The sequence below is a fragment of the Hirundo rustica genome, chromosome 11 (assembly GCF_015227805.2).
Source record: "Hirundo rustica isolate bHirRus1 chromosome 11, bHirRus1.pri.v3, whole genome shotgun sequence".
NCBI lineage: Eukaryota > Metazoa > Chordata > Aves > Passeriformes > Hirundinidae > Hirundo > Hirundo rustica.
In genome coordinates, this window is record NC_053460.1 from 8,251,530 (window position 1) to 8,278,601 (window position 27,072).

Genomic DNA, 27,072 nt, shown 5'->3' on the forward strand with positions numbered 1-27,072 from the left:
CTTGAAAAACCTCTATATGTTAGGTGGAAAAACTTGAATATTGTGGGGTTTGTGATGTTGCCATAAATGAAGGACTCACCCTGGTGATTAGCTTTGCATTCCCTAAAGAAACAAAAATATTTTCTTGCCTGGGGAGGTCTCTTGAGAGGGACCTTTGCTCGCAGTGATGATCTGTAGCACCAGAGAGCTTCCACACCCCGCTTTCCTAAGATTTACACCCAGCCTATACTTACACCAATCCGTAGTTCCCTTCTCCCTCTGCTACCAGCAGCAAATCCCCCCAAAATACAATTTTTTGGTGTTTCTTCTTCCTCTCTTTGGAAGGAGCAGGCAGGCAGGCGCGGGGGGAAAGAAGGAGGCAGAGGCACGGGAGGGAGAGCCCGGGGTACAGACAAACATTCTCTTTATTGAGCTACACATGAATTTTTCCATTAGTCAGAGAAAGAGATTGGCAGTGTGTAATATATCACAGAAACCTCACTGATTGGTAATAGAAAGGCTTAGAAAGACCTGGCGCTTTTTATATATATATATATAATATCTTTTTTTAAGTTTCCTCTTTATTTACTCATTTTCTTTTGAGCAGGTGTGACTGCTCTTCTTCAGCGAAGGTAACTCGTAAAAGTGAAACCGTGAAGACGTCTGGTTACTAATCAAAGTAGAAATGACGAGGGATTGGTCATGAAAACGGTGGCTTCAATGTAAACACTACATTCGATTTTTGTTGTTGTTTTTTTTTTTTTAATTTTTTAAAATTTTTTTTGTGGGTTTGTGTGTGTTTTTTTAAAATTTTTAAATTATTTTCATTCTTGATTTTTTTTTTAGGTTTTTTTTTTTAGGTTTTTTTGCTTTTTTTTTTCCTTTTTTCTTATTTTGCAGCACAAACATCCCCACATGAGAGAGAAAACACCATTCACTAAAAGGGAGAGAGGACTGGGGCAGGAGAGGGGGAGAGAAAAGCAGCACAAAAAAGCATTCACTGGAAAGAGTTAAAAATAATAAAAACAAAACGAAACCAAAAAAATACTCTAAAACAAAAAATAAAATAATATATATATATTTGTATAGCCCTCCCTGATGTCCCTGGTCGGCCCTGAAGGAGGGATGAGGGGGGACCCTGGCTGGGGGGGCCGAGCTGTGCTTTTGGATACGGACCTGGAGAGTGAGCAGTGACTGGGAGCAGGGAGTTGTTAAACCAGGAGGGAAAAAATGAGAAAAACCTACCGGCTCCAGCTGGTGAGGGCTTTGGCCTGAATTGGTGTGGGAATTCAAAAAGTCTGACCTAAACCCCCCCTGAAATCCATGGAAGGGAGCAGGAGGAGGATGCCCCCACTGCAGCCTTCCCCACAAACAGTCAGGGTGGGAAACGGGAGAAGATCTGCTTGTTGTTTCCCTTTTTGCTGTGACATGTGGCCAGGGACAGTTTTCAAATTTTTTCCCTCCTTTAAAAAAAAAAAAAGAAAAAAAATAGAAAAAAAAAAAAAAGTCTCTGAAGATGGCAGCGGGGTCAGGGACAGGCAGGGGCAGCCCGGCCTTGCCCATGCTGGAGGGGAAAAAAAAAAACCAAAATCAAAATAATAATAATTTTAAAACGCCAACCCACAAGAATGAATTATAATAACCAGAATAAAAAAATACCAGCCCACGGTCAAATAACTGCTGGGAGGAGGAGCCCCTGCCCAGAGTGACCCCGGGCGCTGCCCTTTACCCCTTTCCCTGCCTGGTCCCGGGGCAGATGTTGGGACGGTGGGGCCGGGCAGAGCCCCCCTGGCCCCGGGGTGCCCCCGAGCTGGGACACTGGGGGCCGGAGGGAGGAGCCTGATGGGAGAAGGGGGTTCAATTAAACCAAACTAAAAAGGTGGGTGTGGATTTTTTTATATATATATATACGTATATATATAATTTTTCCTTATGCCTTTTTATTTACCAACTCGCATGATTATGATGACTTTTTTTTTTTTTTCTCTCCTTCAATCTGGTTTTTTTTTTTCGTTTCTTTCTTTCTTTTTTTTTCTTTTTTTTTTTTTTTTCCCTTTTCCCCGCGCGCGTGTGTGTGTCTGTGTGTCTGTGTGTGGTTGCTTTGGGGTTTTTGTTTTTATTTTTTTTTTAAATTTTTTTTTTTGTTGTTGTTGTTATTTTTATGTTTCTTTTCTCTCCTGGCGCCGGGATCTCCACCCAAGCAGTCGCTGTGCGCGGGGGGCTCAGTACAAGCCGCAGCCCCGCAGGTTGTTGGCAATGATGATGTCGGTGACGGCGTCAAAAACCACCTGGATGTTGTTCGTGTCTGTGGCACACGTCATGTGGCAGTAAATCTCCTTGTTGGGGGAGCGGTTTTTGCTCTCGAATTGTGCTTGGATGTAGGCGGCCGCATCCTCGTAGGTGTTGGGACCTGCGGGCAGAGCGGGGTCAGCGCTGGGGCCGCACCCGGCCCACGCTGCTCGCGAAGCGCTTTCATTACGGCACAAACAGGCAAAACGATTCATTTACAACCCCCCACCCCCCTTAGCAGGGTCCATTTTCCTCCCACCTCCCTCCTTTTCACCTCATTACCCTTTTGCTCCCCTCTGCCCCATTTTCCCCAAAAACGCATCACACCTTAGCGCTGTTGAGGGCTCCTCCTTCCCCGGGTGTTGCTGCTTTGCCCTCTCTGCCCTGCCGCCTTCCCCCCAGGAAGGGCAGGATCCCCGAGCTGTGCCCAGCCGGGCTGTGCCCGGGGATGTCCCCGTGGTGCGTCCCACCGTGTGGGGAGGAGAGGCCCGGTGGCCGGGAGGGTTGGTGGCCGCCGCAGCATCACCCATGGACGGTGGCTGAACGCCCTTGGTGGGGCTGAGCCCCCCGAGGCCGGGTGGGAGCTGAGCCCGGGCCCTGCAGCGGAGGTGTCCCGGGAGCCGTGTGGGGACGCACAGCGCTTGCCTGCGGCTCCGTGACCCGGAGGTTTGCTTGGGGAAGGTGGGCTGGAGAGGCGCCAGATGTTTGAGCCGAAAAATGTGCATTATTGCATTAAGCTGCTTAGGGCAGCGAGAGAGGCTGCGCTGGGCCCTGGTGGGAAGCCGCAAAGCTGAGCTACGCCCCTGAAATCGCCTTTGCGAGAGCTGCTATTATCTGCAGATTTATTTTCCTTTCCCAGCTCGCTGCTTCCCCTCGCTCCCGGCGCAGTGGGTGGCCGAAGGAGAGGGAAGCTGGGCCGGTGCCACCGGGCTGTCCCCGTCCATGGGGCAGCCTGGCTGTGCCATACAGCTGCATGGGGAACAGTCTGGTGTGCTCTACCAGGTGGCTGTGAGAAAGCTGCTGGTGCCTTCAGGATGGAGAAGCCTGAACGCCTCTGGAGGAAGTGCTGGTGCGCTTATGCCGTAGGGGAATGGGTGCCATCTTGCTGGGGAACTCTCTTGTCCCCGGGATCTGGCATCCAGGATGGATGTGCTCTGGGTGGAACAGTTCAGAGACATCTCAGTATCTGTAGGGGATGCTGGAGTCTGAATTTAAATTGGCTTTTTCCTTTCCCTTAGAGAATTCCAAAGTATCTATTCTTGCACATCTTCTTGGTTATTTGTCCTTTTCCCCGGGCCGTGTTGGTTTCACTACAAAATGGATGATTCTCTTGTGGTTCCACAGATTCCTGCTGTAAAGTAGGAAGCCGTGGCTCTTTCCTCCCCCAGCCACGCTCAGAGTGAAGGCACTCCTAGGAGGACACAGCCTGGAGGACCATGAGTCTTAGCTCCTCTTGCAGGAGCTTCCCAGGAACCACCAGCAAACAGGATGGCTCCACTGGTGGCCAGTCAGCTCCTGCCAAGTTTTCTCTCCACAGCTCCCTGTGCCCAGGCTCATTTCAGCTCCTCTCCATTTGTCCTGGCCCCCTCTCTCTCTCCCACCAGCTGCTCGGGCACCATTGCCACAAGAACTGCCGCACCCAGGACACAGCCCCAGCCCTTGGGTGGGGTTCTGGAGCTGCCTCACAGCTCGTGAAGGTGCTTTTGCACCCCCCAAGGGCACCCTGTCCCCTCCGTGTCCCCGGCCCTGGTGGCGCAGGGTGGGCGTGCCGTGTCAGCCCCAGGACCTACCTGTGTACTCAGGGAAGCAGATGGTCAGAGGTGACTTCTTGATCTTCTCAGCAAATAGGTCTTTCTTGTTGAGGAAGAGAATGATGGAGGTATCGATGAAGAATTTGTTGTTACAGATGGAGTCGAAGAGCATGAGAGATTCGTGCATGCGGTTCTGCAAAGAGGAGCACAGGGGGAGGAGAGGGGAGAGAGGAAGGCAAAGACAGAGAGTTAGAGGAGAGGAGAACATTTTTGTGAATTGAAACAGTTAGAAAGCAAAAACATCTCTATAATAAGACAGTGGTAAATCTGAGCTCGTTACAAAGGTGGAGGAAATGGGGTATTGTGCTCCTCTTGGGCTGCAGGCCGGAGCAGGTGTGGGGCTGCAGTTGGTCCTCCCCCACATGATGTGGGGCCACATTGGCAGGGCAGACACTTGAAACCTCAAGGAAGAGCAGGAAAATTAATTTTCTCCTCTCCTGCTTCACAAAAGAAGTAGAGAAGGGGCCCTGTCTCTCTTCGGGGACTGGGCACCTCTGAAGCATCCTTTGGAGAGCCCAAATAGAGGATGGACAGACAGCATCAGCCGGCAGCTCGGACACACTGGGCATGGGGACTGGGACGGAGGGGGCTTTGGCCATCCCAGCGTGGTCCTATGGAGCTGCCTGGAAGGTACTTGGCACTGAGTGGTGTCATTGTAGTGAGACCAGTGCCAAGGTATTGCCCAGAGGTTGGGGCAGGTTCTGTCTCTGGAAAAATCTTCAGCTCAGCTTTGAAAACACCTGTGGTGGCTGGGATGCTCCTAAGAAATCCCAAGGAGGTAACCTGCATGGTGGTAACCAGTACAGGTGCCTCTGCCAGCCCACTTCCCTGCTCTCCTCAGAATTCTGGGCTTGTAGGCTGCTCCAAGGAGACTTTAAGCTTGGAAAAGCTTTGGTAGGAGCATAAGGGTAAATTTCTAAAGGCTGTCATTTTGTTGGGGTTTTTTTCCTTTTTTTCCCCCTATTTACATGTGGACAAAACTCAGTCATTTTTCCCCTATGCTACAAAAGTTTCTTAAGAAGTGGAGAGCAGAGAGCAGAACAGGAGGAGGTGAGGTGAGGCTGTCCTGTGCCCCACCGGCTGCCACAGGGCCCCACAGAGCAGGGTGTTCGCATGCAGGTGCATGCACTCAGTGTGAAGGCGCCACTGGACAGGACAGATCAGGCCCTCCAAGAGCTCCCAAGCATTTTCTCCATCATTAACTTGCTCTTAGAATCACCAGAAAGCCATTCCCTGCTAGTCCACTGACAGCTCTGGGGGTTGTTTCAGGGAGTCCCTTTCATTGTTTGTACTCACCTCCCTTCTGCTCGAACTTGCAAAGCTTCTGGTGCAAACCCGGGGCTTGGGGAAGTCTGAAGCTGCTGCCCCTCGCTGTGTCCCCTGCTGGGGGCTGAGCCCCCCAGATGTGGCTCCACTGCCTCAAGCTCACACGGGGACACGGCTGTTCACAAAAGCCGTGTGGAAATCCCACGGAAAGGCGTGTACACACACACCAGGGAGGCTCTGCAGTGGGTGGGGAACCCTCCTGCAGCACACATCCCCCCACAACGTCCCCCCACGGCCCCTTTCTTTGGAGGCGCAGCAAAGGGGGCTCTGGGCTCGCTGAAGATTTGTGAGAACACATGTTTGCTAATGAAATGATGACCCAATTGCACATTTTGGAGTTTTCCATGAATGTTTTATTAGTGAGTCATTTTATTAGCTCCACTTCAATGGTAGCTTTTGCATGCAAAATTTAGCAGCTGTCTGATTGCATCTTGAAAGGCTTCGCGATTGCACTGTCGGTTCCTTGACAAAGAGTAGCTGGGGATGCCAAGCAGGCGCTTTCCAAAGCCTTGGGACTTCAATTTGATCCTGATCTTGAAATTAAAAAAGGGCCTTATTCATAGGGAAACCAGAAACTGCCACAAAAGGATGTGGTTCTTCTTGACTCATGGTTATTGCAGAATTTCTGGTCTTGAGATTTTCATGGAGAGTATCAGGATGGGCTTTTCCTCATTCATCTCTGGTGTTCTCTTATATAGGTGTTATATTTAAATAAAGAAGTGATGGTGTTGGTGGAAGAGCAGCTGAAATAAAGCTTCTGGCCAGGGAAATGAGAATTCCCATTCAGGCAAAATAACCCTGATGATTTCAGGGTCTTGAACAGCCAGGCAGAATCTGAGCAGGATGGTGTCCTGCAGGAAGCTTTAAAAATCCCCATTATCAATACACAAAGTAAAATCCTTTTCCTCAGCCATTTGCTTTTCTCAAGGCTGGTCTGTAGCTCTGTCTGATTCATGGCATGGGCCATGTGGGAATTCCTGCCCGAGGACGGGTCCAGCTGAAGGCACATCACTGGAACTTGGTGAAGTCAATAGCAGCAGTGGTTCATTTTCCTTTGCTGAGGTTTATAGAAAATTTTCTCTTGGTTTCTTCAAGTTCCTTATGTCCATATTATGCCCCGAATAATGGAAGAGCTTTAGTTTAAACATACATTGTTTCAAAGGGAGGGAGGGATGCTCCATGTTTTGTGCTACTGCAAAGAGGAGAACACAGCATTTTCAGAATTGAACCAGCAATGGGTCTTCTGACTGCGCTCACACAGAGAGCGGAAAAGCAAAGCTTGTGACTTGTGAAGGATTTGTAACTGCTGTGGTGGAGGAAACAGCGGGGCAGCAAGGATGCTCTGCCCCGCTGCTGCCTCTGGCGAGCAAAGAAAAAAAATATCCTGCCAAATACTTACATAAAATGAAGTATCTTTTGGTTATATCCTTTTCAAATTCCTTATTTCCAGGTGGATGACGCTCTGGCAGACAGCTGGTGCTGTGTGTTGCGCGAGTGTTTGTGGAGCAGCCATAGGGTTAAATAACAAGTTTGAGAAGCTGGACGCGCTCAAGGGAGACACAATAAAACCACTCTCACACTAGAAAAGAGCTGGCACTTTATTAACATTTTGTAACTAATAAATACATTACCAACAGCCAATAAATTATTACAATAACTAACGCTCTATTAGACCAATGGACAGTCACTCTTCGTACAAAATTACAGTTAATACAGTTTGGGCCATCAAACATGCAGGAGAAATGATTCAGCGGGAAACCAGCAAAAGGAAAACGGTGACGGCCTCCGGCGATCCTTTGGGAAATGTGGTGGGGAGCGGGGAGCCCAGAGGCAGGGTGATGGTCACTCTTCCCTTGTCGAGCTGAAGTGGGAAAAAGGAGGTGGGGAAATAGGGCTGAGGAGCACAAATAAGGGACTGGGCTAATTAACAGGGCCATGGCTGGTGCTTAAACAACCCTAGCTGCTTGCCCAGCACCACCAGGCTGGCCCAGCACTGGAAAAGCTGGTGAGACTCAGGCACTGCTGAAAAGGATGTTTTACCTGCCATGATCTCTTCTCCCCACTTGGAGCAGCGGCTTTAGCTCTGGAGCTCTTTGGCTGCACTACAGTCAGGACTGCGTCTGAATTTCCAAGACACTGGGTGGAAGAGGGCCTGGGGCAGAGAGCATCCAGCCAGTTGCCAGCCCCTCTACCTCTTCTCCTGGTCTCTCCTCCCTGTGCCTGCTGCACCGTGTCCATGATCAGAACTGCCCTCTTGGGGAGATGGGGCTGTTTCTTGAATCCAGCTCCCCTTCCCTCTGCCTGCAGGGTGCCAGCTGGAGGCCTTGGTCCTCTCACTAAGGCATCAGTGTTTAAGGGTTGAACTTGCTTGTGTTTGCACACAAATAAAGATTTCCCAGGCTGCTGGCTGGGGCATGAGTGGTGCTGTGCAAAGTCCCTTCCCACAGCCACATTCTCAGTATAACTATATAGGTCACGTACCTATATCTGTCAGCATCAATTATCTCGTGTCAGTGCTGGAGCTCAGAAATGACACGGTACCCTCAGGTCTCAGGGAGCCTTGGGGTGTGTTTGCCCGCTCTTTCCTGCAGGGAGGTAGAGGCAAGACCATGGTCTGCAATTTAGTGCCACTTGGACCAGTCTCTGCTTTCTCATGCGTGCACTGGGGATGCAAGTGAGTGATGGGTGTGGGTGCTCAGGGTGATGCTCAGCAGCACCATTTCTACTGACCTTGATGTGTCCAGTGTCAAGATCACTAACGAGTGTTTTAGTCTCCTTGGAAATGGTTGTGGAGTTTTTGGTGGTAAGCCTGAAGACAACCCATGGAAACACCCAAGCCCACTAGAACTGAGCTTCTCTAATTGGCTTGACAGATGGTCAGCTTCTTCCCAGGAACTCAGCAACTCTCCCTGGCTCCAGGAGACTTTGTGACCACAAAAAGCTTGGGACATGTCACACAAACTAACAGTGCAGGTTGGTCCCTTTCCCAGCGCTGTCTGCAAATCCCCCAGAGGCGATGTCTGCCTTGCTGAGCTGCACAGTGAGGCTGGGCACACGGGGACCTTCTGGCAAACACATCTCCTATGTCACATCCTGACCTCTTGGAGATTGCACTCCTGGACTGAGCACAAGGTCTGTTCCCTTGCAGGCAAGAGCTGGGCTCATGCCATGATAGATTAAACCCACCAGATATGTTTTAATATACATTAAAGTCTGCCCTCATTAATACTTTTAGTGTCCTGTAAAACAAAATCACATCAACAGAGGAGGCGTGGCAGGCTCCTCCTGAGGCTGCTCTCTCCTCCACGGAGGGACGGGCTGGCCGGCCATCCAGGAAAGCTGGCTGAAGGCAAGGAGCTCATTCCGGTACCACACTCCCGAGAGGGATGGGGCTGGAAGTGTTGCCGGGCAGGAGGAGGGATGTGCCCATGCAGGCACGGCGGGAGGCCGGGGCAGCGGGGACGCTCCGTGCTGGCAGGGACAGATGGCCGCGCAGAGTCCCCGCTGCCCTGCCGCTCCGCCGGGCTCCTCCGGCCCCCGTGCAAACCAGACCGTGTGCGCTTCTACACGCGAGATTAAAAACTGCCTTTGGCAGCCTGGGGCTGTATTTTAGTGCGTGCTTTCCCAGTGCGTGGTTATTGCTCGTTCTCCCAACCAACCCAGCTACTGCATCCTCCCAAGGAGCTCTGCAGCTCAGCCCGGCAGCGCTGCAAGAATTTCCTTGAACGGCTTTCTCTATTTCATTGAAACTGTTGTTTAAATAAAGAAGCTATTTGCATTTTTGTGGTCTCATGGCTCCAAAACTGACCCTCTCATTGACTATGGAGCAAGCCAACAGGGAGCTTCCTTCTTTCTTTTTGCTGCTGTCTGAAGCTCATCATGAGTTGCTAATGCTACTGTCAATGCTGACAGCACTTGGATGCTTCTGCTGCTGGAACAGTGACCTGAGTCGTTAAAAACCTTCTGCAACCCAAAAAGGGCTTTTTTTTTTTTTTTTTTTTTTTTTTTTGCAAGTTCCCACATTAGCTTTGCAGGGCAGCAGGGTGTATACATAGCTGTTTCAATTTTGTGCTTTTAAAATCTATCCTCCATGCCCCGGTAGGATTTCTGATGCAGCTCCAAGTTGCAACATCCCTGCTATGTGGGGACTGCAAATGAAACACAGCTCTGGATCTCCAAGGGTCTGGATTCAGAGCATGGCAATTGCAAAGCTCAAGGGGCTGTTAAGAAAAGGCTTTTGAAAACGGGAGACGTATTTCAGGGTACTTTTTAGGCAACTGCTGCAAGAATTGCTGCTGTTTAGAAAAAGTAAGGGGCAAAAGATTGCCTGCTGAAGGCACATCTGTCAGGAAGGGCTTTGGAGAATGCAGAAGCCAGCAGTGAGTAATAATTTGGCAGGCGTTCTGGAGACACAAATCTATATGCGGCCATCAAGTGGGAGAAATAGTAGTGTTTAACACTGGAAGCATTTCATTTTCCAAAGGCTGTTCCCAGCATTTGTCAGTGAATCCTCATGACACTCGTGTGAGGGAGGGAATGTCAGCAGCAGCAGCTGAGATGAAGCTTTAGACACACAATATGCCAAAGAAAATGAAAGAAGAGGCTCTGTGTGGCAACATTTCCTCTGTTTTTTCTCCTCTTTCTCCCCATGGGGCACCAGCTGTTGATGGTTACCAATGTGCCAGGGACCAGCTCCAGCTGCAGAGGTGGGCTTGGACCTCCCAGCTGGCAAAGCTGGGAATGGGTTACCTGAATCCAGCCTGGAGAGTGGTAAAAGTGCACTGAGCCAGCACTGGCCACTTGACTGCGTTTGGCAGTTTGGAGCCGAGTTAACTTAAATTGTCTTTACCAAAATATTCCTGTGTCCTTTATGCTGGGAGCTCACAAAGCCTTGGTGTGGTGCTGCCTTTCCTGGGAACAGCTTCTGTTACTTATTTGCTTGGATAAAACATCATTCACAGCAAGGGGTGGAAACAGAAAATCTCCAAAACTCCAGCTCTTCTGATCAGACTTCTTACAGAACTTAATAAATGACCTGTATCCCTGCCAGCACCAGCCTCATCACTCTGGGTCCAGTGGTTACACGTTAGGTACCAAATGTGTGTGGTTTTTCTGCCCTGGGTTTGACACAACACCCGTGTGGATGCTCGGTGTTACTGCTGGGGCTCAGACAGGTTTGTGGGTGGGCTGTGGCACGGGGAGCAGAGAGGAGCTCCTGGTTTTGCTGGCCAGCTCTTTGCAGGAGCCGATGTCATTGGAGGCATTTTAAGGCTGAGATGGTGAAGAGAAAGGTGGGTGCTTGCTTGTGCCAGAGCAGGGGAGGCAGGGAGTTGTGTTATTGCTGTTAGTGCCCAGCAGAGCAGCAGCAGATCCTTGCTGTACAATAGTAAATACATCATTTAATTCTCTCTAGGGGTTACTGAGTTACCAGCCATGCTGGGCTGTAGCTGGTTGGATGGGTGACAGACACCTCGTTTTCCTCTGCTTGCCTTTCCTGCTTGTCTCAGGGTTCTCACATCCCTGGGCTGGATGTCCCTGTGGGACAAATGTCCCTTAGATACTGTCCTGGCAGAGCACAGGTCCTGATGGGGACTCACCTCTGGCTCCCAGGTGCCCTTCTCTTCCCATCCTCCCTGCTGTCTTAATCTACCTCGTCTCCCTTCTGCAGCTTCTCTCCCAAAACGTTCCCTAAGCCTCTCCCACTGTCCTCTCCCTCCTGTGCCACCATTTGTGCTCCTGTCACTGCCTCCTGCACACTGACCTCACCTGGCCCCTCTCCTTTGGGCTCTGCTGCTCTGGGCTGCGCTCACACCATCTCTCCTAAGAGAGTGAGAAGAGATACTGTTCCTCTCAACCACAGCCCTGAAGAGACCTCCTGAGACCTGAAAGCCACTCCTAGATGAGGCTCCCAAGAGAGGACAGTTGAACTTCTGGCCAGCCTGCAAAGATTCATGTTTTTCAAGATAATGGACTTCTAAGGGAGGCAGAGAAGAGGCAGGGATCAACACTGCCCACCTGCCCCCAGTGGGACCTCAGAGGTGGTTGTCTCACCCAGACAACAGACAAGCTTTTGGGGTGGACTTCTAAGAGTCCCTCCATGTCCGCAGAGGTGACACCCTACCTCTCACATTCCCTTCTGCCTTTGACTCAGCAGCATCCAGAGTTCTTGGTGGTGGCCACAAGTACCCCAGCCCACCTGCATTTGTCCTCTCTGAGCCCCCAGTTTTGCTGTGCTGGGTGCTACCCTTGCCCTTCCCACTCCTCTCCCCTGCCCTTCCTTCTTCCTCTCCTCGCCCTTTTCCTTCCTACTCCGTCACTTGACTCAAACCAGCTCCCTGAGCTCTCCCTTGCCAGTGTTAGCCATCCATCTCAATATAGATATTGGTAAAGAGGTGCCCTGACTGGAGACACCAACCCTGGAGCTGCTCTCTGGGATGCTCAGGCAGGAGGTGACACAGGAAAGCCACTGCCTTGTGCTCAGCCAAGGAGGCTCAGAGCCCAAGGTTGGGCTTCTCAAGGGGTTTAGATGCCCAAGGGGGCAATGAAGGGCCATGAGACTCCTGCACACAGCTGCCACCCAAGCACAGGGAGGTTTTCCAAAGCACCTTTCCCCATCTCAGGCACTTGAAGGTCAGACTCTGCCTACAAGAAGCCAGAGCCAAATATTTTTCGTGCACCCCAGCATTTCAAGGCTGAAGTTTGGAAAGTGACGCCGTGTGTGTGCAGGAGCATCACCTCTGCTGAATCACTAAGGCTGGGAGGTGCTGTGGGAAAGGTCCCCAGGCTGGATTCCTTGTCAGGATGCCACTGAGTGGGGAGTCCCCATCAGGACACCATTCCTGGGGCATCTTCACCGCCTACACTCCAGGGGTCCCAGCCCAGCACCCCTGTGGCCTCCAGGGAAGTGCCTCAGAAATGGGTTACAACAACCACTAGATAAATTTTACCATTAATTTTGGAAAACTTGAGGTAAAACTGCTACCAGTAATGAATGCTTTTTTAGACAAGGCTTAGTAGGCTTTGTTACTGTGTCCCTGTTACTCAGACACCAGCAGAACTCGATATGGCTATTTTACTTGTTCAAATAGCTGTCTGGACAAAAGGAGAATGTACAAATCCAAGCTATGGTGGCTGCATTCAACACCAAACCCTCCAGCTTTGGGGTCAAAACTAGAGCTGTAAGGGACCTTCAAAATGATCAGGTTGTATTTAGCACTTCCCAAAGCAATAGTGTTTAAAAAAAAAAGGCAGATAACCAGGAGAATGATCAATATCCCTTAATTTTCAAGGCAAAAAAAAAAGTTTTGGTTCCAAACTATACTGTTCCTGACCAGTATTTTAAGGCTTTGATTTTTTTCTCTCTTTAAAACTGAAGTATTTTTGTCTTTTGGCAGTTGAAACGCACTTCGTGGGAAATGCGTTAGCTCCCTGCACAACACTGCGAATTGGAACGGAGGAGTAGAACGGGGCAGCAAGGGAATGAACCAAAAATGAACCAAAATAAAATAAAATGGGTCTGGGGAAAGCAGAACTTGCTTCAGAGTTTTCTGGGACAGGAGGAGGGAGTTATGTATTTCTTCCTTGTCATCTTCTGAGGAGGAGAAAACAAGGAAAGGGAGGACCTGTCCGCGGGAGCGGAGGACACTCCGGGCGGGTGCTTCAGTAGAGTCCGCATCCCCGCAGGTTGTTGGCGATGATGACGTCCGTGACGGCGTCGAAGACGAACTGGATGTTGTTGGTGTCGGTGGCGCAGGTGATGTGAGTGTAGATCTCCTTGTTGGCCGACTTGTTCTTGCTCTCGTACTGAGTCTGGATGTACGCCACCGCCTCCGTGAAAGCGTTGGGGCCTGCGGGAGAGCCGAGAGGAAAGGAAAGAGAGTGGGTTAAAGCGGCCCCGTGACTTTGAATCCGCAGGGTGCCCGCAAACGCCCTGTTGTGGGGATGTGGGGAGCTTGTGCGCGGCTGCTGCAGCCCAGGTGCCCTCTCTCCATCTCAGGGACGGGCGCCGTTACCAGCCAGGATTGCTGCCAGGCAGGAGATGCTCCCTGACTGTCAGCTCAGCTGTATTTTTATTCTGAGTTGCTGTTTATAGTCTATAGAGATGAGATGGATGAGGGAGCTGAGCGTTAAACAGGCTGTGATGGAAGAAATTCCACATCACGGTGACAAAAAAGAGAAGAAACCTGACAGAAACACAGCAATTGCTTGACCTAGGGAAAAGGCTTAAATTTATTCCTTTTTTAGAGCTGTTTTTTGATTAAAGCTTCAGTTTTTGATGGAAGAGTTAACATGAATTGAGGGCAGTACTTATAGCTGTGCCCTCCTTTCCCTAAATCATTAAGAGAAAAGGACATGAAAAGATCCAGCCTCCGTTACAGGGCAAAATGGGCTTTTCTCAAAAAAAACCCCAAAAAACCAAAACCCAACAAAAAGACTGATACAGAATGTCCCCTTTTTTTTTTTTTTTTTTAGGAATAAGAATTGCAGTACTCTCTGCTACAGGCATGACTAAAATCACACTGTGAGGAGTTTCTTGTTTTGATATATAGAGATATCTGTGCCAAACCTCATTAACCCTCAAATTTAGTGTTAAGAAATCTTAGAAAGAGTCATGCAAATGAGCAGATCCTTTCTCCTCCGGCCAGCTCTGACCCTGCTGACACATATGGCTCCACTTGGGCACCTCCTAAAGGCTGATGAAGGCTCTGGCTGGCCTGGAGCGCAGCTCCCAGCACTGCCAAGCACTGCCTGACCCCCAAAAAGCTCCACAACAGTAACACTGCTACTGCTTTTGGGTCCCTTTCTCTCCATGATGCTTTACTGATGGGAAATGCTGTTATTTGCTAGAGAGAAGCTTACTGGGGCTGGAGATGTGCTGTGGTGGAAGGCAGCTGCTCTGGGAAATCCCACTTGCACACACGTGCACTGCTAATTGAAGACACAAGTTCATGAAGACCATGGGACTTGAGAATAAGCGTGTAGTAAGAGAAGCAAAGTTTTTTCTGGGAGCAGATTGTTGCATGAAGAGCTGTGTAAAGAATCAGTTCCACATGCTGAGCACAACCAGAAGGGTGTTTTATGAACAGGAAGTTGGTTGTTCAAAGACATAAGGATTTAGATGCTTGATTCTGTCTACAAGAGCACAGAATCACTAATGCCAGCTTGATTTAAATCAAGCCGTGGATTCTGCTGCTGCTTTACTAAGTATTGTGGATTAGTTAAAAGCATGAGTGAATTAAGGGGATGGAAACAGTGCTCCAGCAAACAGCAGGCAAATTTGTGGATGCAGTCTTCTAATAATTCCCTGTCAGGAGAACTAATGGACATCAGAAATTTCATTTCATTAAAAGCATTTTGTGGAACCTACTTGTGATGTTGAAAGTCTGCTTGTTCAGTTTATAGGCTTTTATCAAATAATTCTTTTTAACTCCAGGGCAACATTCTAATAATGTTGCTTTTTCATGAGGCCAGGAGGGTTTCATCCTGTGGGCTGTGGCCAGCAAAGCAGGGGCGAGCAGGCTGAAGTGTGTGCTTGGGTCTAAAGCCTGGGCTGAATGTTAGCACAGCTAACTTGTAACAGTGTGCTGAACACCTGGGGGTGAGATAACTCCTTACCTCAGCTACCTGCTGGATCAGTACAAGGACTTGCAGCAGTCAGACTTCCTGCCCTCTCTGATGGCACACGAGAGACAGGAGATCTGTTGAGGGTCTCTGGCATTGTGAGAACTCCCAGCTTCCAGAAAAGCATCTTGGAGGAATTTAGAGCACCTTTGGGGTCCCCTGAGACTTGAGGAAGATTGGTTTGGTTCACTTGTGACTGAAGCTTTATTTTCTTCTGTTTAATCAGCCAAGAGCTTAGCTCCATGTAGATGAATGTCTGTCTCCCCCAGCTGAACTTCCCTCTTGGGCTGGGATAGCTTGGGAAGGAATATCTAAAATCACATTCCTTCTTGTTCTAATCTCTCTGACATCAGGGGTTCTGTAAGAATGTTATTTCAGACTGAGGTTTCTGGGAGACAACAGTCAAGATCTATAAAACCAGGTGCACAAAATGTGATCAGGAAGGAGTGAGAGGTAAAGGTTTGCTTCACTGAGAAAAGGGAAGGGAAGAGGACACGACAGAAACCATCCAGTATACAGAAGCACTGCTATAAAGAAGATGGTGATGAGCTGCTCTACAAGCCATCCAAAAGCAGCAATCTAATTTGCAACCAGGAAAATTTAGGATAGGCATTATTATGAGCTCAGCTGTAAAGACTGAAATTTCCATGATTAGATCTTTTCAGACAAATGTGCTGGGAATATGTTGCTTCTGTCTGGACCAAGCAGATGACTAGATGGCTGAAATGTGCTGGTAGTGACAAACACCAAAATCTTCCCCAGAGATGAAGCCTGCAGATGTTCTGAATTCAGCTGGAGTTATTCAGCTTCATGGCCACAGATCATTCAGCCCAAAGCAGCAATGAGGGATCACTTTTGTCTATTCACAGTGAAAAGTCAAGTGTTCAGAGATAAGAAGCTCTGGTTAATAATTTGTTGGCCTGCCCAGTACTGTGACACTCTTGGTGCTCCTGGTTCACAACTGTGTTTCCTAACAAAGAGATTGGCTTCTCTGTCTGTCGGCTTGATTCATCTGGATGTCTCCGATGAGTTTAAATAATTCATAACGACAAAAGTTTATTTTTGTGCTATCTCGGAATGGTAATGAGGGTTTGTGGAAGCTGGCGAGATGCAGAGGGAAGCAGTGGGGTGCAGCTGCAGCCTTTGCATAGGTGATGTATTTCCATCATTAGTGGGTCAGGTGCCAGGCAGAAGAGCAGGGGCTTCTTGCACACTGCCCAAACCAGAGCTCCTGCTCTCAGCTCCACGGATTACCAAGGCCTCCTTCTCCCCAGCCAAGCCCAGAGCATGGCTCACTGTGGCTCTCCTCTGCTTGCACTATGGGTTAAGAGGTGTGGGAAGATCAGAGTACGAAACACCTTGTTTTCTACCTGCATTTAGCTGGAAGTGCTTTCACGTCCAGACGCTTGAGGGTGGCAAATGTGAGAGCGAAACTGGGGACTTTTCAACTAATGTGATGAAAATGTATTGCTTGAGCTGAATCAGCCAAACTGTGACACCTGCTGTCTGCATACATGAGAGCTGATCATGGAATCATAGACTGCTTTGGGTTGGAAGGGATCTTTAAAGGTCATCTAATCTACCCTCCTGCAGTGAGCAGGGACATCTTCAACCGGGTCAGGTTGCTGAGAGCCTCATCCAGCTTGGACATGAATGTCTCCAGGATCAGGATGATTCTACAACCCCACAGTGCCTGGAAGTGGAAAAGTGGCCAGAAAATGCAGCAGGATTCTTGTGGCCATAAGGGAGCATGGTCAGGTAGAAAGAACAAAGCCATACTCCAGCTGAGGACAGCCTAACAAACCCTGTGTGGTGGTCTCCTGGAGTCACCAGTCACCCATTTATAATGGTTACACTCACTGCACCTTTCTGAGAGACCTGAAAGAAGGTCCATGACCCTGTGTGACACAGGGAACCAGTGCACATGGGTGTGGGGAGTGTACAGTGGCTCCACACCTGCAGGCGCTGGCTTGGCATCAAACCCAGTGCTGAGGTGGAGCTCAGACACCCAAATCAGTGGTGGTTGCCCTTTGCCAGCAAAGAACTTGGGTCATGTCATGCTCCTGCTTTAAGTGGACCATGGTGGGGATGATCTTTGGCACTTACTGAAATAAAACCTGCTGTGAAGCCAGTGGGAGCTCTAGCTGTGCATCTTTAGCCTCGTTGGTGATACACTACAGCATCAGCCTGGCTGGGGAGAGCTCTGTGGTCCCTTTGCCAAGCACTCCTGTACAGCCACATTTCTCATTACCTGTGTACTCAGGAAAGCAGATACTCAGTGGTGATTTCTTAATTTTCTCCTCAAATATGTCCTTCTTGTTTAGAAACAGGATGATAGATGTATCTGTGAACCATTTGTTGTTGCAGATGCTGTCAAAAAGCTTCAGAGATTCGTGCATGCGGTTCTGCAATAGAAAGGAAAGATCACATCAGGCCAAAGCCAGCGACCCAGGGACGTTCAACATGTAGGGAAATCTAAAACAACTAAATTAAGGAGGAAAGCAACAAAAAAGAAAATCTACAATATACATAATAAATTTATGTATACATACAGCTGAACATATACGTACACAGATGCAATCCCTATTACATTTGACAGACAATTAGTAACTTAAGGGCATTTAACAATACAGAGCTGTTTGATTTTACATAACATTAATTTACAGGATCCCAGCTCATAGAAATCATCATGCACCATGCATGGATGGAGGATTATTTTTGCCCTTTGATCAGATTTATGTGTCGGTGTAGCTCATGCAGATTTTCTAAAACATTTTTAATAATTTTTCTAAAATGTTTTTTCCACTTTCTAGAATGTGTGCAGCACACAACTGGTCGGATACATTAACCAAGGACTGGTAGATCCTTGAATTAATCTAGAGTTGGAAGCAGACATCAAGGGACATAATTTTGGAAATGACCTTGCCGTGACCTTTGCCTGGTTTTGTTATTTTGTTTAGTGTTGTCTGTTACTGGGCTTTTAATTTTTAAACTTTTTTTGCTTTAGTTCTCTTGGAAGTTGGCTCAACAGAAAGTGTCTCACAGAGAGGAAAAAAAGTGAAAAAGGAAGAGAAAATAGTATAAAAAGGAAAAACGTAACAGAGAACATCTAAGAACAACGAGACTAGAAGTCAGGCAGCTACCAGTGGTGTTAGCTCATGCCTCTAGAAGAAGATTAGCAGAAGAGCCATACATCCAAATGTACGCACAGCGAGAAGTCAGCTTTTTGGTTATAGGTCATGCAAAAAAAGGATGCAGAAAAGGAGAGACATAAGAGGAATTGAAAAACCGGACCAGTTAGAGAGTTGCAAAGTCCGCCACATGAGTTTATGGTGGTGGAAAGAGCTCACGGCAAAGTCAACCAAGTGTCATGTTCCCTGCTGCTTTCAACTCTCAATTCGTCTTTTCTTTTTTTTTTTTTTTTTTCTCAGTTCAAGAGAAGCTTCATACCTGCCAAATTTGGTTGGTCTCTCAAATGCTCATATTTTGGCCTTTGTTTGTCTAGATAAGGTCAGACGGCCGAGGAAAAGCTGTGGAGGTGCCGAGGCTGGCGACGTTTGGCGCCGAGGCCGACGCCGGAGCGCGCACGCCGGTCGCGTGCCATCTCTCAGCCGGGAGCCGGGTAGCGCAGAGAGCAGGCGCGGTGAGGACGAAGCACACCCAAGAGTCAGGGGGTTATCAAAGGCAAAGCATGGTACAGACCAGACCGGCTCCTCGGCTTTTCCCAGTGGGATCTCCTTAGGGCAGCACTCCCCAAACCCACCAGTGAAAAAGTAAGAAACTGGTACAGCCATCACCACAGAGACACTGGAGAGAACAGGGCTGCACGGGCTCGTTACTGGAGGGTTTTTTGGGGTGGGTGCAGCATGTCCTGTTGCCCCCAGCCCTGGATTTGGGAATGTGGAGTGGTACATGAGTCAGCCAGGGGCCTTCACCCCTCTCCCACTCCATTTCACACCTGTGCTGGCATAAAGCTGAGCCCAGCACGTCACTGATTAACACATTCCATTTCACTGATATGCTTTAGCATCTACTGAATGTTTTATATACACAGAAGAGGCTCTGTGGATGAAAGAAACATCTGATCCAGCCCAGAGTGAAGCAGGACACGTGTGAGTTGCCCTGTCTTGGATGACCGCGCATTTCCCCGCCATTTGTATCGACGCATGGGGACGACGCGATCACGTAAGAATGTAAAAATGCATTTGCTCACTGGGTCTCAGTTGCAACATGTTGTTTATCTGGATCATCCTGTGCCTGTGGGCTGTTTTTTGCTAACTCATTTGGTACTGGCTGGTGTGGGAGCCCTTGGAGCAATGCTCCTCTTTGCTACTTGCCGTGCAAAAATTGTAACCACATAGAAACCTGGTGTACAAAGGATTTGTGCAGGAGATTCTTGGATACCCAAAGCCTTTGGGAGGAGAGAATGAAGTGGAGGGTGGTCAGGGGAACAGAAAGCAAATATAATTAACCATTTTTTAAAGCAGGGTCCCTCCCAGAACATTTTAAATTACATTTTTATCATCCTTGCTGATTTAAACTAAGAACGTGGAGAAACACATGAATGCTGCTTGTGGGCTAAGGCCACAGCTCACCTGCAGCAACCATCGTGCCACAGCTGCCACATTGCACAGCCCTGTGCAGGGCAGAGGGGTGAAACTGCTCTTCATGGCATGGGGAGCACCATGGGTGGCATTGGGTTTGTCTAAGAAACAGAAGCTGAGGACTTCTCAGCTGGGCTTCATGGTTAGGTGAAGCCAAGTTTTCTACAGTTGCAGGACTATGTAAGGATCCTACAGAAGTCCTCCTACTTCTCTTACCCAGTTTGATCGATTTGCATTAATGAATGTTAGGAGATGAGACTGTTTTACCAAGAAACAGCGACTCTTAGTGTTCAGTTGTAACCAGAATACAGAATCACAGAATCATATACACACAGCACAAACCAATACATCCCACCACAACATGAGGGTTACACTAAATGACCTCTATTTCTTTCAGATTCCAGAAACAAGTTTCAAAGCTTCTTAAGGCTGTCTGACCTGGCTTTCTGCTCTCTACATGTCATTTTTTCCTCCAGCTTTGCTAGTCAGACAAGTAAACATAATGAACTACTCTGCCCACTCATCCTTATTTATGAGGGAAACGTTTTGGGTCTTAAAATCCACCTTTTCCTTCCCCACCATGAAAGAGAAGATGACATTATTCCAAAGCCAGAAGATGACATTATTCAAAAGCCATAAAATGTTTTCTGTGTGTGGCAAAGGTGCAGAGCAATATTCTGGTGAGCAGCCACAGATGCTTCTGTTGTCATACCTGGATGCCATATGGGAAATGCTGTTGCATCCCAGGAGCCCACACATGGATACAAGCTGTCCTGGTGCTGGCTAGCATCAGGAATCCTCACTATCTCCCTTTCCCTGCCCTTTCCAACCATGACTAGGTCAATAGGTGTTTGTAGGAGCTCTCCAACAGCTCAGGTAGACCCAGGTGCAGAGGCAAGGATGAAGAAGCAGTGTCTGGGTACCGCATGTAAAAGGACAGACTGCTGCTAAAGTAGGAGCGAGAAGTTAAATCCCCCAAATAATCCCCCTCCTCTCAGTAAATCCATAGTGGAAGACCAGTTTAGTCCCATAGAACTTCCCTGGGGCCCCTTTCTGCTGTGATGGGGCAGATGTGCCTATTCTGCTAGGAGGCACTAAACGTTACGCTCCTCATACTCTTAGATGAAGTGACACAAATTATTTCACCTGCTTTTGGACACTTCATGCTGCTTTTTCTCACTTTATGTTGGGTCTATCATTAAGGGAAGAGCTCTTCAGACATTAAATTCTTAATGTCACTTCCTATTTCAAAACTGGCATTTTAAATCCTTACACTGGCAAGTATTTCGTACCCCAACAAGAAAAGTATCCCCAACAACCATGTTACAGAGGAGTAACCACTTGTCCATGCGTATTCAAAGCCCAGTTAACTTTTCCTGCACAGGATAAGAGTCAGAATTGCTCATAGCTGAGTTCAGATGTCATTGCACAGCTGTGTTCCCATCACTGATGTGAAGAGCAAACAGCTTTTCACTCAGCATGAGGGAGAAAGGATGCTGCGGTCAAGACTCTGTCCAGGCAGAAACACACTCATAAAAACCATCTTTTTTTTTTACCACAGCTTGGGAGGAGACCTGGTGTTTTCTGCAACACGCAGTTGATTCAATATTTTCTATTTTCCTTGGTGATTAAGCGTTAGCTGTCACGCGAACTATAAGGACACTGATGGTTATCCTAAGCACAGCAACTCCATATTCCCGCTCCTGCTTTTATTTCCTAAGATGTCCAAGCCACTTTGGCTTGCTTTGTCACTCCTAAGGCAATTTCTGAGCACTGCAATTCCATTTTCCTTGCCCAATGAGAGCAGAGAGAGCACGCTAACCAGGTCATGCAGTGCAATACAAACCAACACTAATGCACACCAAGGGTTACCAGCACAGAGCCTTCCACTCATCCCATCCTCAGCAATGGGGGCACAAGCAGTACTTGCATGTCTTGGATAGATATGGTTGACCTAAATATCTTAGCTTCAGAGGCAGCAATGTGCAGCATCAACATCTCCCTCTCTTGCCATGCCTCCTTTGACTTTGCAAGGCAAAAACCAGAGGATAGTCTCAGTTCCCATGGCAGGTCTCATTCCATTGCTGTTTTTTAAAAAAATCCATTAGGAATTATATTTAGAAAGAACAATGGAAATCTACCTTTGTGAATCACCTTCTCTAGTTTTACTGAGTGATATGACTGCCACTCTCTCTTCCCAGATTACAGAGCTGAGGCTTTTCCTTCTGTAACCTCCGTTTATGAAACAAAAAGATAAGTCACAAATGAGACAAAACAGCCTTGTTATGCAAAGACATAATCCAGGGAGGTGTTCTGCCAATTAAAGCAGGATGTTCCAACTGGGTACAGTTATGGCAGAGAGCCTGGCAGCTCCTTGTGAAGGACCTGGTAAAGGCATAGGCAGGTGTAATACCTGGAGGGCAGTGCCTTGTGCTTTGGATGGGCTGGGCAGAGAGTACCATTTTGCCACATGAGCTCTGACTTGGGCTGTGGCTGGCAGCAATGGGACTGATGAAGGCATTGCTTGAATCTCTCTCATGCCTTGCTCCTCTCCCCTGGAGGCTGGACATACAGGGGCACAGTTTAGATCTGCCAACAGCAACATAAGGTGTTGGAAGCAACGGGAGAAGCTGGATTCAGCAGTACTGGGAGTTCCTGTGAAAAGTGTGAACTTTACAGGTGCATGGCCCTAAAAATCACAGATGCAGAAAGTTTTCTTTATTTTCTTTATGTCTTTCTGATCTGGACATAGGGAAGTACTTGCTTTCCTCAGCTCCTGCTGTGTGGCTCTTTGTGACACGGAATTAGAGAGAAAATATATCCTTTATAAAAGACTGCCTGCCCTTAAGAGGCAGGGACAGCTTCAAACACAACGGTCTTGTTTTAGCTGCTGCAGGAGGATGGGTGCTCAGTCTTTTAAAACAAAGAGCACAATAACCCACAAAACAACTTTACAAGTATAGAGCTGTGTTTGAATTTTAAGGGCAGGGACAGGTCAAAGAGTGTTTCACCCAGCTTTGTTTAACCAGGTCTTTGGAAAGGATTCACAATAAACGTGTTTGTGAGCTTTTTTTTCAGTGAGACAAGCTGACCTTACATTTGTCCCACCTGGAGCTTACCAAGGTGAACCTGTCCATGGTCCGCATGATGCTGACGGCATGCAAACTGCAGTTTTCTCCACCTGAAGTGTGGTTTGACTTAGAGAAGTGCAAAAAGCACCTGTGAAATCCTGTGCTCATTGACAACAGGGTGCTGAGCACAGTAGGAAAATCCATTCTCCCTATGCACCCAGCTTTGGAAGGGTTTTATTGGACCCTGATATGCAGTCAGGCTCTTTCCCTCTCATGGCTCCACGCCAGCAATGAAAGCTCTCTACAAGTGCTTTCGTACTCATGGAGACATCTGTACAGCCCCCAAACCTTCAGTGGCTCAACACAGCTGCAAGTGCCTGGACTGTAGTAAGTATCTCTAAAAAATGAAGCTGGAGGAGCAGCATGCAGCTCACTTTCTCAGCTGCCTCCTCTTTGTGTTTTCCAAGTGAGAAGCAATAAAAGCTGATTGACGTCATTAAAGCCAGCAGATGTGACGGATGCAGACAGCAAATCAGCTGACAGGAGATGCTGTTTTACTGCTGGGTTTCTGGAGAGGCACCACATTACCAAGGAGGGGGCCAAACGCTTGGGGGTTCACTTGGGAGGGGTCAGGCTCTGTGGGTGCCACATTTTCCACCTGCCATTTGTGATGGGGTTATAATAGGGCAGGCAAGACCCAACACCATTGTTTTTTCCTGAGTGCATTGGCCTTGCTCAGGGTTGTTTATTTGGGTTAGGCAGGGGCGTCCTGCCGGCGTGGTGCCGGTGATGCCGAATCCTTTCCCCGTTTACGCCGAATGTGTAAATGAGCAGCAGCTGCCTCTGCCCTCCTGTTGCTCAGCATCCCCCGAAATGTGTTGTGAACAGGGACTGAAATAGCAAGCAAATGTCACTGCTGTGCCAGAGCTGCACCAGGCTGCTCTCCTGCTGCAAAGGGAAAGCTGGAGATGCATAGATCCCAGTTTCTGCAGCGTGGTGCTTCGGGGGGAGGCTGAGCTGGCTCCGGGGTGGTGCTGGGTGAGGGACAATCACAGGCAGGGCTCTCCCCAGGAGAGATGCTCTAACCTCACCAGTTCAGAGGATCAGAGTTAAAGCTGACATTTAAAAAATGGCATTGGCATTCAGACCATTCCATTTTGTGCTCCATGGCTTTGAATCACAGGTTCTGACTTGTGTAGCTAGGCACCCAAAGGTGACCTGTATTAAAAGCTGCCTTTGGCTTCACAATTTTGGTGTCACAGTCCAAGTTATACCTAGAGGGCACCTTGCTCTCTACGCTCCCTGTCCCTTGGACCTGCCCTCTCCCTCTGTGTCCTTCTGTGTCTCCTGGCTGATTTTGCTGCCCAGCTGCAGACCTCTATAGTGTTGAACTAATGGCAGGATTTTTCAAATCATGTCAGGAGATTTTGGTTCCTTCCCAGTAAATCCAACAGGGCTGCGCACCCTTGAATGTATCAGGGCTTGGGTCAGAGGGAGGAGACAACTGGGGATTATAAAGAAGTGGACATGTCAGGATGTAGAGTGTCTCAGTCAGTCTGGAGGGAGACACAGTCATGATCACAGAACCACAAGGACCATCCAATCCAACTCCTGGTCCTGCACAGAACAAGCCCAAGAGTCACACCAAGTGCCTGAGAGCATTGTCAAATGCTTCTTGAACTCTGTCAGACTTGGTGCTGTGACCACTTCCCTGGTGAGCCTGTTCCAGTAGCTGATCACACTCTGGCTGTAGAAGCTTTTCCTAATTTCCAGCCCAAAGTTCTCCTTGACACGGCTTCATGCTGTTACCAGTCCTGTGACTGGTAATATCACCCAGAATTCTGGCATCAATATGATTCAAACAACCAGGTGATTTCATCAAAGAGTGTGCTAGAGGCTCACAAACCTGGCTCAGAGGCTAGAAACCACAGTCCCCCTAGTATTTTTGGGACTAGACAATTGTCACCTAACAGCAATCTTTCCCTCGATTCCATCCTCGTCCACAGCCTTCTGCAAGCCTGATATCCTTACCAGCAGGAGAATAAAAAATGTCAGAGAGACAGAGTTGGCAAGAGCGAGCACTCCATGCTGCTGCTGCAGATTGGGCACCGATGAAATCATTACTGAGTCTGAGGATGGCCTCCAATTCCTTTTCATTAGACAAATGTAACTGGGTGCCCACAGCACTTGTCATTAGTCCCAAAAACATGCATCCCCAACATACTGAATGAATGGTCAGAGTACAGTAATGAGTCTTACTGCATCCTTTTTTTGTGTATTCAATTCACTTGTATTAATTGCACTCTAATACCAGGGAGCACAAAGGTCCTCACCAGCTTTATTTCCAGATGGTATTTTGAGCCTAATGTCACAGTGGGAAGTCATAAAATCTCTCCTCAAGCAAATTACCTGAGGAACTCAAACATTTCCATTCTCACTAAGGAAAACAAATTTCTGTAGCCTGAAGAAATAGGTTATATTCCTGGGCTGAGCCCCAGGCATGCACTGCTCTCCTGCACCTCTGCACCACAGCCTGACTGCTCCCCAGTTTTAAAGCCCACCCAGCTGTATCCTCTTGCTGGTAATAAGAGTCCTGTAATGCATTTTGAAAACACAGGTTGGCTAGAAAGGAGAAGCAAACCACTACACCTTTACCAGGGCAAGGAAGCATTACCTGGGCATGCAGACTTCATATCAAAGAACGTGAAGGAGGAGAGATCTCCCCAGGACTTCAGAGTCAAGGGGGAGCGACGGGCTAAAGCACATTACTGCAGCACCCCAGGGAGCCTTCGGCGATCTCTGAGGAGCTGCTGGCTATGCAGTAACCCCTAAAGAGGTGTTGGGGCCTCCGAGACCCAGTTAGACTCACCGTGGTTTCGTCTTCATGGAGCACCTGGTCGTAGCCACTCAGCGCGACACAGAAGATGATCGCTGTGACATCCTCAAAGCAGTGAATCCACTTCTTGCGTTCTGACCGCTGGCCCCCGACATCGAAGAGCCTGCAGCACAGGGGAGGACCATCACCACCCACTCCTCCCTAGCTCCCAGGGAACGCTGGCATTCTGCGCGTTCTCGGACCTCACGGGCCCTGCGAGGCTCCAGACACAAAGCAGGGGGTCTTTCACTGCCTTGGTGTTCTCCAGAGCCTGCAGCCGAGGAGAACCAGGAGGAGCAGCTACAGACAGGGATGTGGGGACTTGTGGGAGAGCCTTAGCAGCGTGCTGGGTCCCAAAGGGTCTGTGGAGGTGGAGACCACACACTCTTAGCTTTTCTGTGCTCTAAATAACGTCTGTGTGTGGTTTTCTGTCTTTGTGCCCTGTTCTCTTTACTGGACGGCATCATGAGGGTAAATTGTGTATTGTGTTAACTACATGTGACTCACCCACTTAAGAGAAAAGATCTGGCCAAATATTTTTACATTTATGAGACTTGATCAGATTTGGGGTCAATTTTGTATTATACATACCAACCAAGAGGTGCTTTTTAGGGGTTAGAAGAAGCTGCCATGAGCTTCTATCTTACAGGCAGTGACTTTCAAGACAAGATTGCCAAACTTTTCATATTGTTGACCCTCCAAAATGCTGTGTCTTCTGCAGTGGGAGCTGTCCATGCAATATAACAACTTCTCCTTTAGGAACTAGGGGGAAACCCTGTGATAAATAGTTGTTCTGAAAATTTACTGTGCAGTTTGACACTAACCTGAAGTGGAGGTTTTTGAATGTGAAATGGGTTTCTACGATGCCAGTTGTTTTGACCCTGGTTCGGAGGATGTCCTGCTCGGTGGGCTGGTAGTCTGCAGCTCCAATTCGATCTAAGCTGTCTAGGTAGCTAAGAGAAGGGAAAAGAAAAAGAAAACAGCTAAGAATAAGAAACACATTAATCTTTGTAAATCTCAGATGACTCCTTCAGCTTCCTATTAATCTTTTTCAATCTCATTTTTCATGGCTGAATGTATTGTAGCTAAAGGAAAAAAAAAAATCCTGTTCTGGGGAAAAACAGACCTCAGTAAGCTAAGCATAAAATCTGATAGGGAACTGAAAGCAGGAAATTAAGCATGGTGTGTTGTGAGTCCCGCCTGCAATCTGTGAAAATACACAGTTTTAATATTAACTTGCTATTTTTATTCCCTGAGGAACAAGGGTCCAAATCAGTCCATTGTGCTGGATCCTGTACACACACCTTTTTCTGCAAGGGTTTATTCAGATAAGAGGTTGGAGCATACAGGTCTTGCTCCCAGAACACACAGGTCGAATCCCCTCTGGACATGCCTCTCTCTGTGCTGGAAAGGGAGGGAGGGACATGCCATGCTTCGCTTTCAGTCAGCTCAGATGAAGGGAGATGAATCTGCACAGGTGAGTCACTGCTTCAGCT

At 48.3% G+C, this 27,072-nt stretch overlaps 1 protein-coding gene across 2 annotated transcripts in view; it reads right to left on the minus strand.

Annotated features, from left to right (window-relative positions):
• Positions 1 to 386: 386 nt before the first annotated feature.
• The window catches only part of GNAO1 (G protein subunit alpha o1), a 142,576-nt gene continuing 115,890 nt past the window's right edge, over positions 387 to 27,072 (minus strand). Inside the window, exons 5-8 of one of the 2 annotated variants that reach the window (XM_040075015.2) lie at positions 26,401 to 26,529; positions 25,571 to 25,700; positions 4,059 to 4,212; positions 387 to 2,389 (exon numbers count right to left, since the gene is read on the minus strand). In XM_040075015.2, coding sequence (XP_039930949.1) covers positions 2,202 to 2,389; positions 4,059 to 4,212; positions 25,571 to 25,700; positions 26,401 to 26,529 — 601 coding nt within the window. In that variant the 3' untranslated portion in view covers positions 387 to 2,201. The other variant, XM_040075016.2, reaches the window with a different exon arrangement.